The 16,379-nt window shown below is 37.1% G+C and overlaps 1 protein-coding gene across 3 annotated transcripts in view; it reads left to right on the top strand.

Moving 5' to 3' along the window:
• Lama2 (laminin subunit alpha 2) overlaps positions 1 to 16,379 on the top strand; it is a 583,059-nt gene that overhangs the window by 412,544 nt on the left and 154,136 nt on the right. For all 3 annotated transcript variants that reach the window (XM_041653904.1, XM_041653903.1, XM_041653905.1), the window contains 3 exons: positions 5,462 to 5,586; positions 11,633 to 11,719; positions 14,363 to 14,556. In XM_041653904.1, coding sequence (XP_041509838.1) covers positions 5,462 to 5,586; positions 11,633 to 11,719; positions 14,363 to 14,556 — 406 coding nt within the window. The remainder of the gene's footprint in view (positions 1 to 5,461; positions 5,587 to 11,632; positions 11,720 to 14,362; positions 14,557 to 16,379) is intronic.

Genomic DNA, 16,379 nt, shown 5'->3' with positions numbered 1-16,379 from the left:
AATGCTCAATACACAGCTTAGAAAATAGCTTAGCAGATGGTTGACCTCATAAAAGAGGTTAAATGGGCTTAGTGGTTAAGAAAACTTGCTGTTCTTAAAAACGTCCCAAGTTCAGATCACAGCAATCAGCAGCTAACAACTACTTCTAACTTCAGTTCCAGGGGATCCAATGCCAACTTCTGGACTCCATGAGTGCTACATGCACATGGGACATACACATACATGCAAGCAAAATGCACACATAAAATAAAAATAAATTAAAAAATTTAAAATAAGATTGAAAGCACTATAAATGATAATGACCAGGTTAGTCTTCGTTTATAGTCTTGAACAAACAAGCTGGTAATTAATAAATAATCGAAGCACTCTTTATGTAATTATTATGTCTAGCACTATGCAACACTTTCTCCCTATCTTAGTTGATTTGGGTGACTGGAACAAAACACCACATCACAAGCTCATTGGCTTATACACAAAAGAAATTATATCCTACAGTTTCAAAATCTGGCATGCCCTTAAGGCATCAACACATTTCGTTTCTAGTGTACACCTGTTTTCTGGTCACAAAGAACACTATCTTTTAGTGTCTTTGCATGTTGGAAAGAAGTATAATAGTGGCTTTATACAGAAGATTTTGTAAGGACACAAATCCCAGTCACAAGGACTCTACCCTACTTGTCTAACCACATCTCAAAAGGGATACTTCCCAAGACCATCACATTAGGAGTTAGGACTTCAGCAAAGGATTGAAACAACACAGACATTCAACAAATTCCAAGCTAAAGCCCCCGAGGAGATGGTATTTAGAGGTGGGCACTTATTTATCCTTTTTATTATTTTTATTTTTACTTTTATAAGCAATAAAGTATATATATATTCTATATAATTATATAGAAACATAAGATTAAACAATTCTGCCAAACAAACACTACTGTATGACTATGCTCTTCCTAATCCCATATGACATTTTCAAACTTGTTTTTCTAAGAATTAAAGATTAAGACCTATGTGATGTTATACTCCACAGAGGGGAGGTAGTGTGCTAATGTAAGTTAGTACATACACATACACAAGGAGTCATGTAGATAAGTGGACAGATACACAGAATGATAAATAATAGATATTCTCACTTCATGCTCACTACACCTATTTTCACTATTATCTCTTCTATTTTTCACAAGGAAATACTGACACACTTTAGCTAACTTATATTTTAAAGGTCATGTAGTTTGCAAAAATATTATTTTTGCTCCATTATAATTAAAATTTTAGAAGGAAAGAAAAATACAAATCCTCTTCACTAATGTGCTCTATTGTCTGACAAATCATCAGTATCGAATTCAATTATAAGTTCTCCCTTTCAGGAAGCAGATATTAATTGAAGGCTATGGTATTTAAGGAATATTGTGAACTGTCTTTAATATATATAGTAACTTTGACAAAATACAGATTATTCATATTTTGTAATATCTTTATTAATTCTCAGAAAAATTTGGTAGGCTTTAAAAACTCTGCCCCAAAAGTATGAAAATTATGTTTTATTTCTGCTACAAATTGAAGCTTCTAGAATGAAATAGGGCAAATGCACACTTAGTTGATTAAGGGTTTGGTTTTGAAAGCTCGGGTGACTTATCTGCTGGAGAATGGGCAGAATCCATAGAAGTCATTAAGAACTCCATGTAGAAAATACTTAAGAAATTATGAAAATAGAAAATGTATTACCAGGCTCAAAAGAAGTCAAACATCTGTCCAGGTTTCTCAGTTTTTTTGTTTGTTTTTGTTTTGTTTAAAAAAAAATCCAGAAAGAGATTGATATTGATATTATCTAAGGACGGCTTATTTCTATCAACTTAAATGGAAACCAGTTTTCATCAACTGTAGAAAAATAAAGTGTTCACTGAAGGGGAAAAAAGTTCCTTCAACATTGTGAACATCCAGTCAATTTGGTAGGGTTACTACAAACACAAATGACAATATGCAAGGCCTTAGATTCTTGTACGTTAGTATATTATCACAGTCCAAGAGCAGGATGATGCATCATATCACAAATTCTTTTTTTTTAAAAAAAGTAGTATTAGCTGGCATTTGCCCAACTGTGTGTGTGTGTGTGTATCAGGACTGGTAATATATAGTAATATATTGGTAGTGTACTAGTAATACAGGCCACTGTACATATGTTTTTCCTGTTTATTCTTATAATACATTAATGAGATAGGCAGTATCATTGTTTCTCTTATAATATTTGAACTGACATGAGAGAATTAATAATTTGCTTAAGTCAAAAACAGTGAGGATGACATCTGTTATTTGCATGTCGGGTTGCTTAAATATGCATCGAATTCTTGTTTCATGATATCCCCACAAACAAAGGTAAGAATGCAAGCCATATGTTCACAGCTGATAGATTAATGGTGTCTATACATTGCTGCAGAGGACGTACAACATTTAACTCCAGAGACATCACTACTGGTATGATGTAGCCTCTGAAGCACAAGCTCAAAGTGTTTGCCAGTGCTATGGATAAGATCTATCCAATATTACGCTACATAAAGCTGAAAAGATTTGTAATGTTTTGAATGATAGATAACATGCTAGCAGGTGACCTTATGACCCACAATTGACAATATGAAATTAGCGGGAAAAAAAATAATTCAGTTCACCTGTTCGTTTGTTTTTATGGCTTTTGCTACTAAGTATTTCCAATATGCCTATCTAATGGTTGGTGCTGGGCTATGAAGATGAAGATGATAGCAGCATATATAATATTAATTCGTATGATCTAGATGTGCTAATTAGACTGTAGATACACTAGGTACCCATGCAGGGCATTTCTGCTTGTACAAGTTCCAGAAATGAAGGCCAGAAAGACACTTATGGTGTTTCCAAATCTCAGCAAAACACCTATAATCCCCGATGTTTTAAAAGAAACTCTGAGTAGCTAGGGTTGCTAAAGGCTTAGCTTATAGCAAAAGATTTAGGAAGTAATGGTGTTCTTAGATATTTGAGCATCTTCCCTGGGAGATGGGAATTAGACTTAATCAGCCTAGCTTCAGAAGGCAGAACTCAGATTACTGCCACTAGACAAGAATCAAGCAAATGTTCAGACGGTACTAGAAAAATTCTATTGCTGACAGTTGTGTTAGGTGAGGAAACCTCCCTTATGGGGTCTGTGCATTTTGTGGTACCTGCAAAAAAAGCTTAGGAAGTATCTTTATAGTGTAAGATTATGTTCAGTTACTTCTCACCTTAAGTTTGAAATGCCACACGATTGGGTTATATTTATTGGCTATGGTAGAAGTCACATGAACCACCTGCAATCCAGCATGTAAGGCAAGCATGCAGAATTTACATATTCTAATGTACTATGGACGAAACAGTAATGTGTGAACTCTGTGAATGTATTTAAGCTTATTAGGTATTCATAATATATAAATTTCCTTATGCAAAAATTTCTATATAGGAGAAAATATGTGTCAAAGTTTTTAAAGTAGCCATATGATTTATATGCTTTGTTTACGAACTAGCCAGGCTGCTTTATTCACTTAACCAAGAATAGTGTGTCAGTGTATCTATGAAGGATGGAAATTCCAGAGAAGGTTAAAATACACTGGTTTTCTTGGTAAGCAAATAATGTAAGATTACAGATTGAAGAAAAATAAGAACTAAATTTGGGCCTCTGTATTTTTAGTATCAATCATTATATTCAAGAAACTAAGTTCAGTTGTTACTGATATAACTAGATTACATAAATCCACAATTATTTTGTTGCAAAAGCCAAATTGCTCAAGACTGTTATTGAATAATTTGTCTTTGGGGCATATTTATTTTGTAATTATGAAATGTGATCTTTCTACCTTCCCTAGGAAACACATTCCTTCAATGGCTTGTTAGGTAATCCGAGACCAAAATGCACATGTAATTGTTTTGTTTTGGAATCATTCTCTCTCAGAGTGTTACCATAAAACATAGAAAGGCTTTGTTTAACTGCAAAGATATGTAGATTATTCTGGATGGCCAAGAAGGAAGGAGTGTGGCATTTACATCAGCATCATAATATAGGAAATCGTTTTGTCCTGCTGACCATTTTTCTGTTTTTATTAGATGTGACACCTGTCCTTTTCCATATTAAAAATCTTGACCCATCTTCTCCACGTTGCCCAGAGCATGAGCTCCTTCATCCTGTCATGTAGATTAGTTGTGGCATGCTAATGCTGTTTCAATTGCTCTGTTAAGCTAGAGGAAGCTGTTAAGCCATCTTTAGGACACCAAAAAATGCTAAGGAGAGAGAAGACATTTGACATATGAGCAGACATGAACTATCCAGGTAAAAAGATAAAATGGTATTAACTGAGCAAAGGATTTACAAACCAAAGTCCTGGAGATAGGGGAGAGGATCCATAAGTAAGGACTCCTGAGGGCTAGCTCAGTGTACATAGTCAGCACTGACTGGAGGTGAGGCTGGAGAGGAAAGTGTATATCTACATATATCTTGCTATTGAGTTATGCTTCTCAGTATTACTTTTTAGGATATTAAGGAATAAGCCATTGCTCTGACTACTCCAAATCCTGTCTTGCAAAACTAAGCTCTTATAAATCCAGCTCTAATTTTTCCCTCTCAACTCTCAAGTGTCTTGTTTTTTTACACTTTTGTGCTTCCTAATTGCCAGCATTTTTAAAATTCCTAAAGTGGATATAAATTCACCAAGGTAGGATTTTATTTTGTACTTTTCTTTCCTCATTTGAGTGCCTTATGAATACATCTGCCTATAGCCATACTGATTGCTGTTTGTGAAATATGATTCTACGTGGTGGGACTTTTTTATACCAAAACTATCTTACTCTACACCACTTCGCATTTCTTTATGAAAATGCCTTTGAATATATTAGTGGAATACCTTCATTATGTAAGCATGATAAGGAAATATTGACCAAAGTTTGCAGCATCAGATTGAGCTTTCTATACTGGTAAAAGAATGAGCAACATTATGCAGGGAATAGATAAATAGCATTCATATGTAGTAACAAGGCAGACCATTTTTGTGTGCATTGTCTCTTAATACATCTACTTAATCTATAGTTAAACCACCTTGGTTTAACTATGGACTTCCCCCAACAGACATGCACCAGGGCCCTGGTCTTTTAGCATTTTCCCCAACTCCTCATAGAACTAAAATTTGAGACATACTTAAATTTGTATTTGCTAATTTTGAATGTACACAGAAATAGATTTAGGTAAAAACAGAAGCTCTTACTGATAATCTAGTTACCACACTTGGCATCAGTTTCTTAAATAAAAAAAGAATCTTTAAAGCTACTGGAATCAAGAACTGATAACTGCAAGCTTTCTCTCTCCCTCCCCCTCTCCCCCTTTCTCTGTCCATATTGCTGTGGAACTTTATGATACAGTACATTGTAACTTCTTGTACATGAAAAGCAACCCTTCCTCCATTTTCTTTTACAGAACTGTCAGCATCACACTGCTGGTGATTTCTGTGAACGATGTGCCCTTGGCTACTATGGAATTGTCAGGGGATTGCCAAATGACTGTCAACCATGTGCTTGTCCTCTGATTTCTCCCAGCAACAAGTAAGATTGATACATATAAGCATATTTTCCCATTAGTAATTCCATCTGCCTAGAACATAGACTATTTATGATTTGCCAATTTTTTCAGTAGACAAAAAATATTACAAGCCACAGAGTTTTAAAAATAAGATATAAACACTACCAAAATCAGTATGTATACATCCTATGACTCATTTTTCTCTTAAAACCTTCCTGCAAGTAATAGTACTTATTAATAAAATGTAAATATCAATACTGACATTTTATTTGCATCTGAGACAAGTGATGCGTGTTCAAACACATAGTTTTATGAATGCTCAGTTCTAGCATGAGCTTGCACTTTACACTCTGAAGGATTGCTGGAGTGAATACCAAACCATATTTTGGTTCATTTCATTATATACGTTAGAGTCAATATTGGGAAATAATTACCAAAAAGGCAATTGAACATGGCCAATGAAATTTGGGTAACTTACTAATAAGCTTTTTATAAAACGTCAGGATCAGTTAGGAGCACAGACCCCTTTCTGTCCATATGGTTTGAGCTGGGTACCATGGAAACACCACCACAAGGGGAAAGTGGTGAAGTATCCTTTTTCTCATGCTGTCAGAGCCTTCTGCCTTGGTTTATGTCAACTGTTGTTGCAAACCCCACAATGTTTTTATCTACCTTTTTGATAAGACTATCTGGACTTTCTATTAGGTGACTTGTGTACTTCAATCTCTACGTGAGAAAGTAATTTTCTTCTAAGAATTTGTTTTTTAAAAGAAGGTTTCACAGTTTGTCTAGAACTGAAATTCTGGATGCCTTAAGTGTAAAAGAACCATGAATCCTTGCAGACAAAATGAACTTCCACTGACACACATTTATCTTTAGCTTTGTATGCATCCTGAAAACAGTTATGTACTAATTACCCCCCTTTCCTCTGCACGAGTATAATTCTTTCCAGGATGTCAAGCATAAATTGTTAGGTAAGGATATTGATGAAGATAAAATATATGATCTCATTGTTCAAGTACAAAATGATAGGTGTATGAAATGGAAAATTGTTTCTTTATTTCCCTTTCCCAACTCTCCCTCTGGTGTCCATACTTAAACAAGGGATGCCATTTATGTCGTTGTTTATTAAAATGTGAGCCATTTGAATTAAAAATAATCAATAATAATTCCCTTTTGGTTATACTGTAATACTCGCAGCTACAGAGATTGTAAAATAAAATTTTGTCATTTCTTAGAGAAGCTTTTTATAAAATATGGGGATAAAAACAATGGTCACAGAATTCAAAGTCACAAATACCATTCTCAATTGTGAAAGAGTCCAGAATATGTCAGAGGAAGAATAAATTGTTTTTTGTAGGTTTGTGTAGTAAGAAATTATATGCACAGATGCTTAGAAAACAAAATGCAAGGCATGCTTCAGAGCTAGTAAGCCTCAGTTTGGAGTGTGGGATATAAAGGACTCTGCAATTACTGCTGAAGATGACCAGGAGAACGGAGACTGTATCAGAGAAGTCTTTGAGGGCCAATCTATACAATGAATATTTAACTTCCTATGTTAATTTAAAACATAGTTTTCTTCTATTTAAAAAAAGCTTATTTGATCAGAGCTACATTTTTAGAAAGCCTTCTATGTTAGAACTGAATACAATAAAATAAAGCAGGTGAAGAAGAAAAGCAGAGTCCAATCAAAGGGAGATTGCGCTAGTGCAGGCAAGAGGTAATGAGAGCTGGAAGCCAAGTAACAATCATAGGAGGGCAACAATCACAGGGAGGAGTGTGAGAAACTTGTTACACACAGCGCTACACGACTTATGGATAATCAGGGATAAGAAGAGAGAGTCCAGGCAAGAGTTGAGGACTGATGGTTTTAGCCACCTTGGCCCCCAAATGCTGGAACCATGAACTCACCCAGGAATATCGGGAGAGAACTGCTGCTGAAGACAGGTAATTTATGGTTTAAATGGGTTCAAATTGATGTGAAAGGTCTGTCAGAATAGAAATATGCAAATAGCTGCACGGAATGGAAATCTGAAAATTGCAGGAGCAGATGAAGGGAGAAATATGTTAATAAATGAATTAAAGTCAGATTGCATTTCCCAGGTTGTTGCTCCCCAAGGGAAGCACATAGAAAGAAGGCAAAACGGGGCTTCTTTAAGTGATAGAAGTCTTCATTCCCAGAAAATGAAATACGAATGCAGGGGAGAAGCCAGACAGACCAGAACCATGGGCAGTATTGTCACTGGCAACACCTAGCAAGCATCCAGCATTGTTCTCTCTGTTCTCTCAAAGGAGACTGGGCAAATGTAGCAGCTTCTAAGTGGGGGTATGACTACTGAAAGTTGACAATAGTGGAAGTGAATTTTAAATAGAAAGAAGTCTTAGGAAATCCTGCCAGTTTTAAGAAATTACACAGATACAATACCAGCTTGGTTGGTTAGCAGAATCAACAAAACATTTTATTCATGTTTTTTTTATTTCATAATTTGGTTTGTACTATTTCAGTAGAAATTTTATATCAAGAAACTTTAAAGACTCAAAACATCATCATTGCAGGCCAAATGGCATTCAGACTTTATCAACCACAACCATAAGTCACTCTTTTTAAATATCACAGCCTACATATGGACACCCAAATATGCATGCGTGTATCCCACCACTTACTCAATTTCCTCATCATAAATTTTAGATCAATTTCATGACCCACTAATCTCAACAGCTGTAGCTTGGAACACATTAGCCCAATCAACAAAAAGATCTACGGACAGTAAGAAGGTTAAGAGGCAAAGATGAAAAGCTATTCAGGGCAAAGAGGGGCAATTTTTTTTCCCCAGAGTGTGAAAATAGATTCTGAGCTACAGATGGGAGTGGTGAAATGTCTTATTCTAGTAACTTCAGTATGTAGTCCATAAGAAATAAAAGGTAAGGAAGATATCATGATGGCCAGCTCACGGCCACAGCATTTGCTTCTTTCTCTCATATCAAATCAATTACTTTATATCTTCAGCAGTTTGACTCAGTGGCACCATTTACTCACTGTGGGGTGTTCTACTACGCACACCCAAGGAATGGGCAGATGTGAAGGCAGCATCAGAAACCTAGTTCAGGGGGTGGGGTGGGGGGAAGAAACCTAGTTCAGCCTGTCTTTGCAAGCTATGGCCCGTAGCACCTTTCCACATGATGTCCATGTTACAGCTGCTTGCTTATTTCTGAACATCATAGAAATCTTGGTTCTCACAAAGACCTGAGATAAAGTGTATAATATCCAGTGCAGTTCTCAGAATCCAGTTGAAGGACCACTTCTGTTGCAATCATTTCCCCAGCCCAGCATGCCTTAGTACTTTTTCATGCCACTAATGCATGGTACATCATGTCTTGACTTCAACCAGATGCTCTTTCAGATACTGAAATCCTGAATAAGAGAGAAAACATGTACATGTGTCCTATCCTACCTTTCTGTATGGATTACACATAACTGTGCATTCCATGAAGATAAAGGTATGTTAGCTATTTCTTTGGCCAACCAATCTTTAATTCAATGCTATCTTCCTCATGTTGGGAATATATAAGCAAGAAAAATAATCCTATTTCTTGCTTTCTCAGATCTTGTATTTTTCAAAAGTAAGACAGTGAGCAAAGAGACATGTAATGGAATATACATGTTAATACAGTGCTTCCAGGAAAAAGCAAGTAGCCACAAAGGATGGGTTTGCAACATTTTCAGTAAGGGTTAGTGACCTGCACACACATTTGTGGCTGATGCAGTGATGTGGATGAAGTAGAAGAATGAGCTTCTGGAAGAGCAGCAAGATTAGACCACCTGACTTCGGCAGGCCTCTGCCTGACCCCTAACTGGCAGAGACCAGGTAAACATGAGTGGAGTGGAGTGAATGCAGAAGACAGCAGAAAGGTGAATGCTAGCAATTTCAGGGAGGTCAGAGGCAGCACGATATAGGATAATGTGATGAAGCCACCAAGAGCAGCTCTGGTGACATTTATACATCAAGCAACATTTTGATGGAGTACAAAAGTAGGGGACAGCATTGACACTGTGCATTTAGCACAGGAGATAGAAGCCTAACCATTGACTACGCTTAGGGAAATAAAGTGCATTGTTTTTCAGAAGAGGAGAAAATCAGCTTTATATGTTAGAGTCTACACAGTATATAAAGCTCTCAGGATGAAGGAAGTTGCTTAGAAATCACATCTTTCAAATCACATTAACAAATGAACACCACAACATAGATGTAGTCAAGAAGCAGCCTACAAGCAGGGATCAAAACCAGAAGGAAGTGGTACCCAGGAGGCCAATCAGCACTGAAATCCACAGAGGGTCTCGCACAAAATGAACCCTGTAAATTTTACAAGCTGTGCGGTGGCACATTTGAAACTGGTCACCACAGGGACTGAGAAAAGGCAGGTGACTAAGAGAAGACACACAAGGGTTTCCAAGTGATCCTGCAGAAGTGATGAGAGTCAGGGTTAGAGAGATGGGAGTAGGAGATGCGAGGAAAAAGACTGGACACTGACTTTAGGGAGAAGAGACTCCTACATGCTACTTCCAAAGCTCTTTGAAATGCCTAAAGGAAAAATCAAAGTCTATTACAAAAAAAGCAGATTGTGTCAGCTCATCTAAGATTGCCACACTCCAATACTGTATTTTTAAAGATACTTATATATTCATTTATTTAAGAGTTTATTACTTTACAAATATGGACTGTAATTTCATTCCATTGCCTAGTCTAGAATTGTATTTAAAATGTCTAGAATCTGCTTCCTAAACCAGTGTATGACTATCAATGGAATGTGTGTGTGCATGTGCCCACACATATGTTTTCACCCTCAAGTTTTAGGTAAAAGAATGAAAAACTTGACAGATGTACCTGTTATGAGCTTGGGAATTCCAAGTTCTTGGGAACACACACACACACACAAGTTGGTGGGATAGCAAAACTGTGAGTAGTAGATTTATGTATTTGCATATTTCATATAGTTCATAAAAGATAAAATTTAACATCCATTCACAACCATAGATTTATATGAATTTCACACATTTAGCTATAACAAGTTGCCACCCCAATGATGCCCAAACCCAAGACTATGATTGTAGTATGTGCTGCCATATGGATCTTGATCTGTATTGCTTCTTGGCATGGACATATTTGAAAGACCTCAAACAATAAGACGGAATATCTGAAGCATCACCGCTTGTCAGCCAGGAAGTTCTCTCTTCCTAAGTTCCTAATGCTCCATGAAGTGTTATCCAGTGGGAATGAAGCACTGGTTTGAGAAAAGTTTGCTACAAACCCAAACTGTAGGGTAATTTAGTTTAGTTTTTGAGTCTTATAAAGTCCTCCCTCCCCCTGCACAGTCAGGTAAAAGGCAGTTCTTCAGCTGTGCTCTGACTATGGTAAGTGTGTGTGTGATAGGGAAGTTAGCAGTTACTTCAAAGCCTGGAGAATAGTGAGCAGATTTTGTTCATTTTCATATAGAAAGCTCTGTCTTCTTGCTACACATTAAATCAAATTACTTTGTGGACTTCGTTAGAATGTTGAAATCTGGATAGACTGGGAAATGTGCTGTTGTGTTCTGTATGGAATAGCTATTCACACTCCACATGTTGAACTGCCAATGGCAAGTGGACTGAGATTTCAAGGAAAAAAATTACACGGTTTTCTGTCTACTCTGTTTTTGCTTGGTTTTTAACCTGAAAGGCATTCCACGATCCCTGACCGACTATAAGACACATGCACACAAGTTCCTATCAAAATTGTCTTTGTGAGATCTTGGCTGAATATTTAATATTTACATAGATTACCTAAAATCATTAAAAAATCCCCAAATGCTGTTATTTTTAATGTGGTACCTTATTAATTCATCAAAATGAACTAATCTCTCATTAGTGGTATTTAATTGTTTTTGACATAAATAAGAAATATATCAACATTTATAAATATATTTATCACTCCACCCTTCAAAATGTCCCAATGACCTTAATAATGGGTGGAAATACTGAATTTGACCAAATATATGATTAACATTTTATGTGTTTTTTTTTTTTCGATTCAGTTTCAGCCCCTCCTGTGTGCTGGAAGATCTGGATGACTACCGCTGTACAGCCTGCCCTCGGGGGTACGGAGGACAGTACTGCGAACGGTACGATTATCAAGGGCCATGATTCTATTCATTGTTTCTGCATTTTCATCATTTCTCTTTGAGTAATTAATACATCAAAACTATTTCCTTAGCTCTAGAATTGCTTCTTTAAAACGCTGTTTGCTTTAACTTCAAGTTGAGACCTTGTGATCCCAAAGAATTCATGATTGTTTAATTTATGTTTTAGTATAAACAAAGTCAGATATAATTTTTAAAGAACAAACTGCAGGGTTTTTTTTCCAAAGCTTTTTAGTAGCTATGGAAATTGAGAAGCTGATTACTTTGTTCTCAGTTAGTTCACTGGCCAAAAGTGTCTAGCAATGACTTCACACGTGCCGTTGCTCAGAGCACGATGGCCGTGTACCAGTAGGGTTTTGTATATTCTGCAATTAGGTAATGAAGGTAGTTAATTAGTCCCACCCAGAAAACAAAGTATTAAGTTATTGAGCTTCTTCTTAATAGGTATCCATGTTCTTCAAAGGTTTTTTACAAGTCAGAAAATATAAAATCTGATAATGCACCATTAAACTGAATTTAGTTCCATGCAAATGCAAAGGGACATAATCCTAGCTTGACTATCTCTTAGGCAGTAAATTCACATCTTCCAAATACAGATTTACATGAGATCAGGAAACCAGATGTTCAGATGGTTACAGCCACCCCTGGTATTTCAGACACTGCAAGAGAACTGATACTAACCATTATCAAGATAAACATATTTTGTGATCTTAGTAGTGGGTAGCAATTTAGTAGTTTCATAGCAATTCATGGGTTTAGCTTAGTTCCAGCAACCCAACTGGGTGCCTTTTTCCTACCTACTTAACACTGTCTTCCTGATGATGGGAAGTGTAAGGTCCCTGCCGATGTCCTGCCTAGGCTCCTTCAATAGAAAGAGGTGTGGTTAGCCTGTGGACTGCCTTCATCTTTCCCTTGATGGTTTACAGTCAATGATTTACAGGAAAGAATGGATTTCAAAACTCTATAGCATTTGTCTCAAAGCAGATCAAATTCAGATACTCTCTTCAAATTCTAGAATTTTCCGTATTTATTTCTATATATAAAGCCAAGATTGAAAACTCACCTGAAATCACACTTACTTACAGTTTATCCAAAGCCTGTTTGCCTACTTCACTAGAGTTTCCTAGGAGATCCTGAAACTATTAATCATTTTTCAAAACTAAATAACTATTTGTTGTCATTTCCTATAAAGTACTTAAGATCCTTTTATACAACCAGCAATGGTTATATGGATAATGACAATAAAATGAGTGGAGTAACTAGATATAAGTTTTGTAAATTCCAATAAAATCTATATGTTTGTAAGATACATTCTCAAAGATCTGTATATATAACAGCACATAATATTCATCATCTTCATAAATGTACAGAATGGTGCACCCACTCTGCCCATATCATTGAGAATTAGCAGAGATTAAACACTTTATACTACAAACACCCCAAAAGATATTCATTTATTTGAAAGATGCATACATCATTTAGACATAGATAATAATGATAAAGCTATATCTTCTATATGTCTACCTCATCCTTTGGGATTATATTTAGCTGAATATTCATTTAATTCTCTTGTAAACACCAATAGGATCATGACTGAAAGCAACCCTGGATAAAAATTTTATCATCTTTAGCAACTTATTATATAACTATTTTTTATGTTGTAGCTAACTTTATAAATTGAGATTATCACTCACTATCTGCCATAGCAGGTCTGCAGAAAAGACTAAAAAAAATGTATAGCAAGATTACAATTACTGTCTGAAGCAGAGTGATCACAGAAATCCATCATCTTAATATGCATTAATGTAGACTCAGTAGGAGATGGTAGTTCATGCAGTTTTTGGATAAGCAGGATTATATACTATTAAATGTGAATGGTTTGAATTGTTTTTGTAGTTCTCAGATGTTGTTATAGCTTTGAATTTATCATCTCGAACATAGAAGCAATTAGATTATATTTCCCTTAAAAAATTGCTTCCATTCAGCTAAATTAAAGCAAAGGTCTTGGTTAAATTTTTATTGTAACCTTCCAGATAAATTTGTTCCACTTCTGAGAGCTTCTTAGATCATTTAAATCACCTTTGACCTGCCCAGTGCAGTGAGGCTCTAAAACTGCTTGTGCCTCTTGATTGTCCCTATAACACAGAAGCCCTTCCCTATGCTCCATCTTCATTAGTCTTGTAATGAACCCTTGGAAGATTTAATCAATCTGAACCTGCTTAAAATGCACTCATTTCAGGTGGGGATGTTAGGAAATAACTTCATGGCTTTTATTTAAATAATATTTTCATAGAACACTTGTTATCTGATATTAGAATGGTAATGACCAAGTCAGGCATGGGAATACAGACCCATCCATCATGAGAGCTCCTCAGGAGGCTGAGGCAGGAGAATGGCATGTTCAAAGCCTTGTCTGGGCTACAAACTGAGTTTAAGGCCAGCTTGTACAACTTAGTGATAGCTTTTCTGAAAATGAAAAAAGAAAAGAGATTCAGAGTATAGGTTTTCATATGCAAGACCTAAGACACAATCCATAGTAACACACACACACACACACACACACACCAGCACATTTAGCGATGTGGCTTTCATTAATCTCCATTGTTTTGTCCTTTTCCAAACTAGGTGTGCCCCAGGCTACACTGGCAGTCCAAGCAGCCCTGGAGGCTCCTGCCAAGAATGTGAGTGTGACCCTTATGGCTCCCTGCCTGTTCCTTGTGATGCAGTCACAGGCCTCTGCACGTGCCGCCCGGGAGCCACGGGAAGGAAGTGTGATGGCTGCGAACATTGGCATGCACGCGAGGGCGCGGAGTGTGTCTGTACGTATACTAACTTAGCTGCTGGTTCTGTGGGCCTGGCTTCCACGTCGGTCTCTGTTCCAGTAAGGCCGCTATTTCCTTGTTTGCAGTAGCTATTGCTACTCAGCACCTCCTCCGAAGCTATCTACCCACCTTCCACTGTTACCATGCTGTTTTTGTCTCTGTCCCGCTGAGCCAAGAGCAGCTGAGAAAATCCTCAGCATGCTTTAGTCAGTTCATTGAAGACCTACAACAAAGCTCCTCCAGGCAAGTCTTATTTTTGCCCCTCTCAGGATTTGCCATTTTGCCTAAAGTTGGCATTGCCTTTTGTGACAGATTAAAGATCCAAGTCTATTAAATCTTTTAGAATCCTCCTGAATTTGTAATTGGCTGGGTAGGCACTTTAAGCCTTGAATTACAACTGACTTCTTTAGCCAGCTTTTACATAATGCTTTGAATCTTCATCTCAAACTATAAACCCTGGGTGCAGTTACAATGCACTCAAGTGTTTGGTTTTTCGTCTGTACAGAGTAAACAGTGGGAAGATGGCTTATTTTCTTCCTCCCTCCCCCCTCCCCTTCATCTGCCTCTCTCTCTCTGTCTCTCATCTCTCCTGATTCTGGATTCAGTGTTGAAATTACATTGGATACTGGAGCTTACTTACACCAATTCAAATCTAGAATACGTTATTTATAAACCTAAAAGGAGAGTGTTGATCCATGCTATGCTTTTTCTTATGTTTGTTTTGTCGTATTTTACTGCAGTCTTTACATATTTCAGTGTGTTTATGCATGACTGTCTTTCCTGTTTTCATGTCTTATGTGTGCCTGACTCTGAGTTGCATTTCGAGGACTTTCGCTTGTGTGTGCTCTGGTTTCCTAAAAAGCTGCCTCAAAAGCTAAGGCTGGGTTTAAAATCAGGTCAACACCATAAGACTGGAGTGTTTGGGAAGATGCATTACAAAACAAGCAAAACAAAAACAAAAAAAAACAACTGGGCAGGGGACTGAAGAGATTGCTCAGAGGTTAAGAGTACTTGCTGCTCTTGCAGAAGATCCAAGTTCGATGCCAAGCCCCATGTCAGGGGGTTCAAAACGTCAGTAACTCTAGCTCAAGGGGATTCAAAGCGCTCTTCTGGCTTCCACAGGCACCTGCACTCATGCACGCATGCTCACACAGAAACACACATGCCTATGCGGATATACAAAGAATTTTTTAAATCTAAAACAGGGTCTTCTTTGTAGTTCAGCTCTCTTTGATGAAAACACATAGCGCTTGAAGTAAATAAGAAGGGCTATGTATGGCTACGACTCAGTGTCTGAGCCCTTATATTGCCTGCATAAAGATTCGACCTTTGCAGCACGGTGGGGAAAAATAAGCAAAAACAAGTGTAAGTGTTGGTGTGAGGAAAGACTATAAATGTAGTACACCAAAACGTTAGTTTGATAATGCTATATTATTATATACACACACATATATACAGAGAGAGAGACACATGCATGCATGTGTGTGTGTTTGTATCCACTCTATGTGTGTTTATCTTAAAGATAATTTTTGGGTAGACCCCAGACCAGCAAGAGAGCTTTGCAGGCAAAGGCCCTTGCCACCAATTCCCACAATTTCACTCAATTCCTGAACCCCACCCAGAGGGAGAGAAGTGACTTCCCCAAGTTGTCCTGTGACCTGCCCACCTGCACTGCAGCATACAGGCACACATACATAAAAGCAAACAAACAAATAAATGCTTTCATTGCGTGCCAAATATTCTACAGCACTGCTTTTGAATAACTTTATTTACGTGAGTATAACTCGCTAAATCATATATAGACACATTTCAACAATTTG

Source organism: Microtus oregoni, unplaced genomic scaffold (assembly GCF_018167655.1).
Source record: "Microtus oregoni isolate MIOR12 unplaced genomic scaffold, Mior012 000006F_ref0000085, whole genome shotgun sequence".
NCBI lineage: Eukaryota > Metazoa > Chordata > Mammalia > Rodentia > Cricetidae > Microtus > Microtus oregoni.
This window is presented reverse-complemented; position numbering and strand designations above follow the sequence as displayed.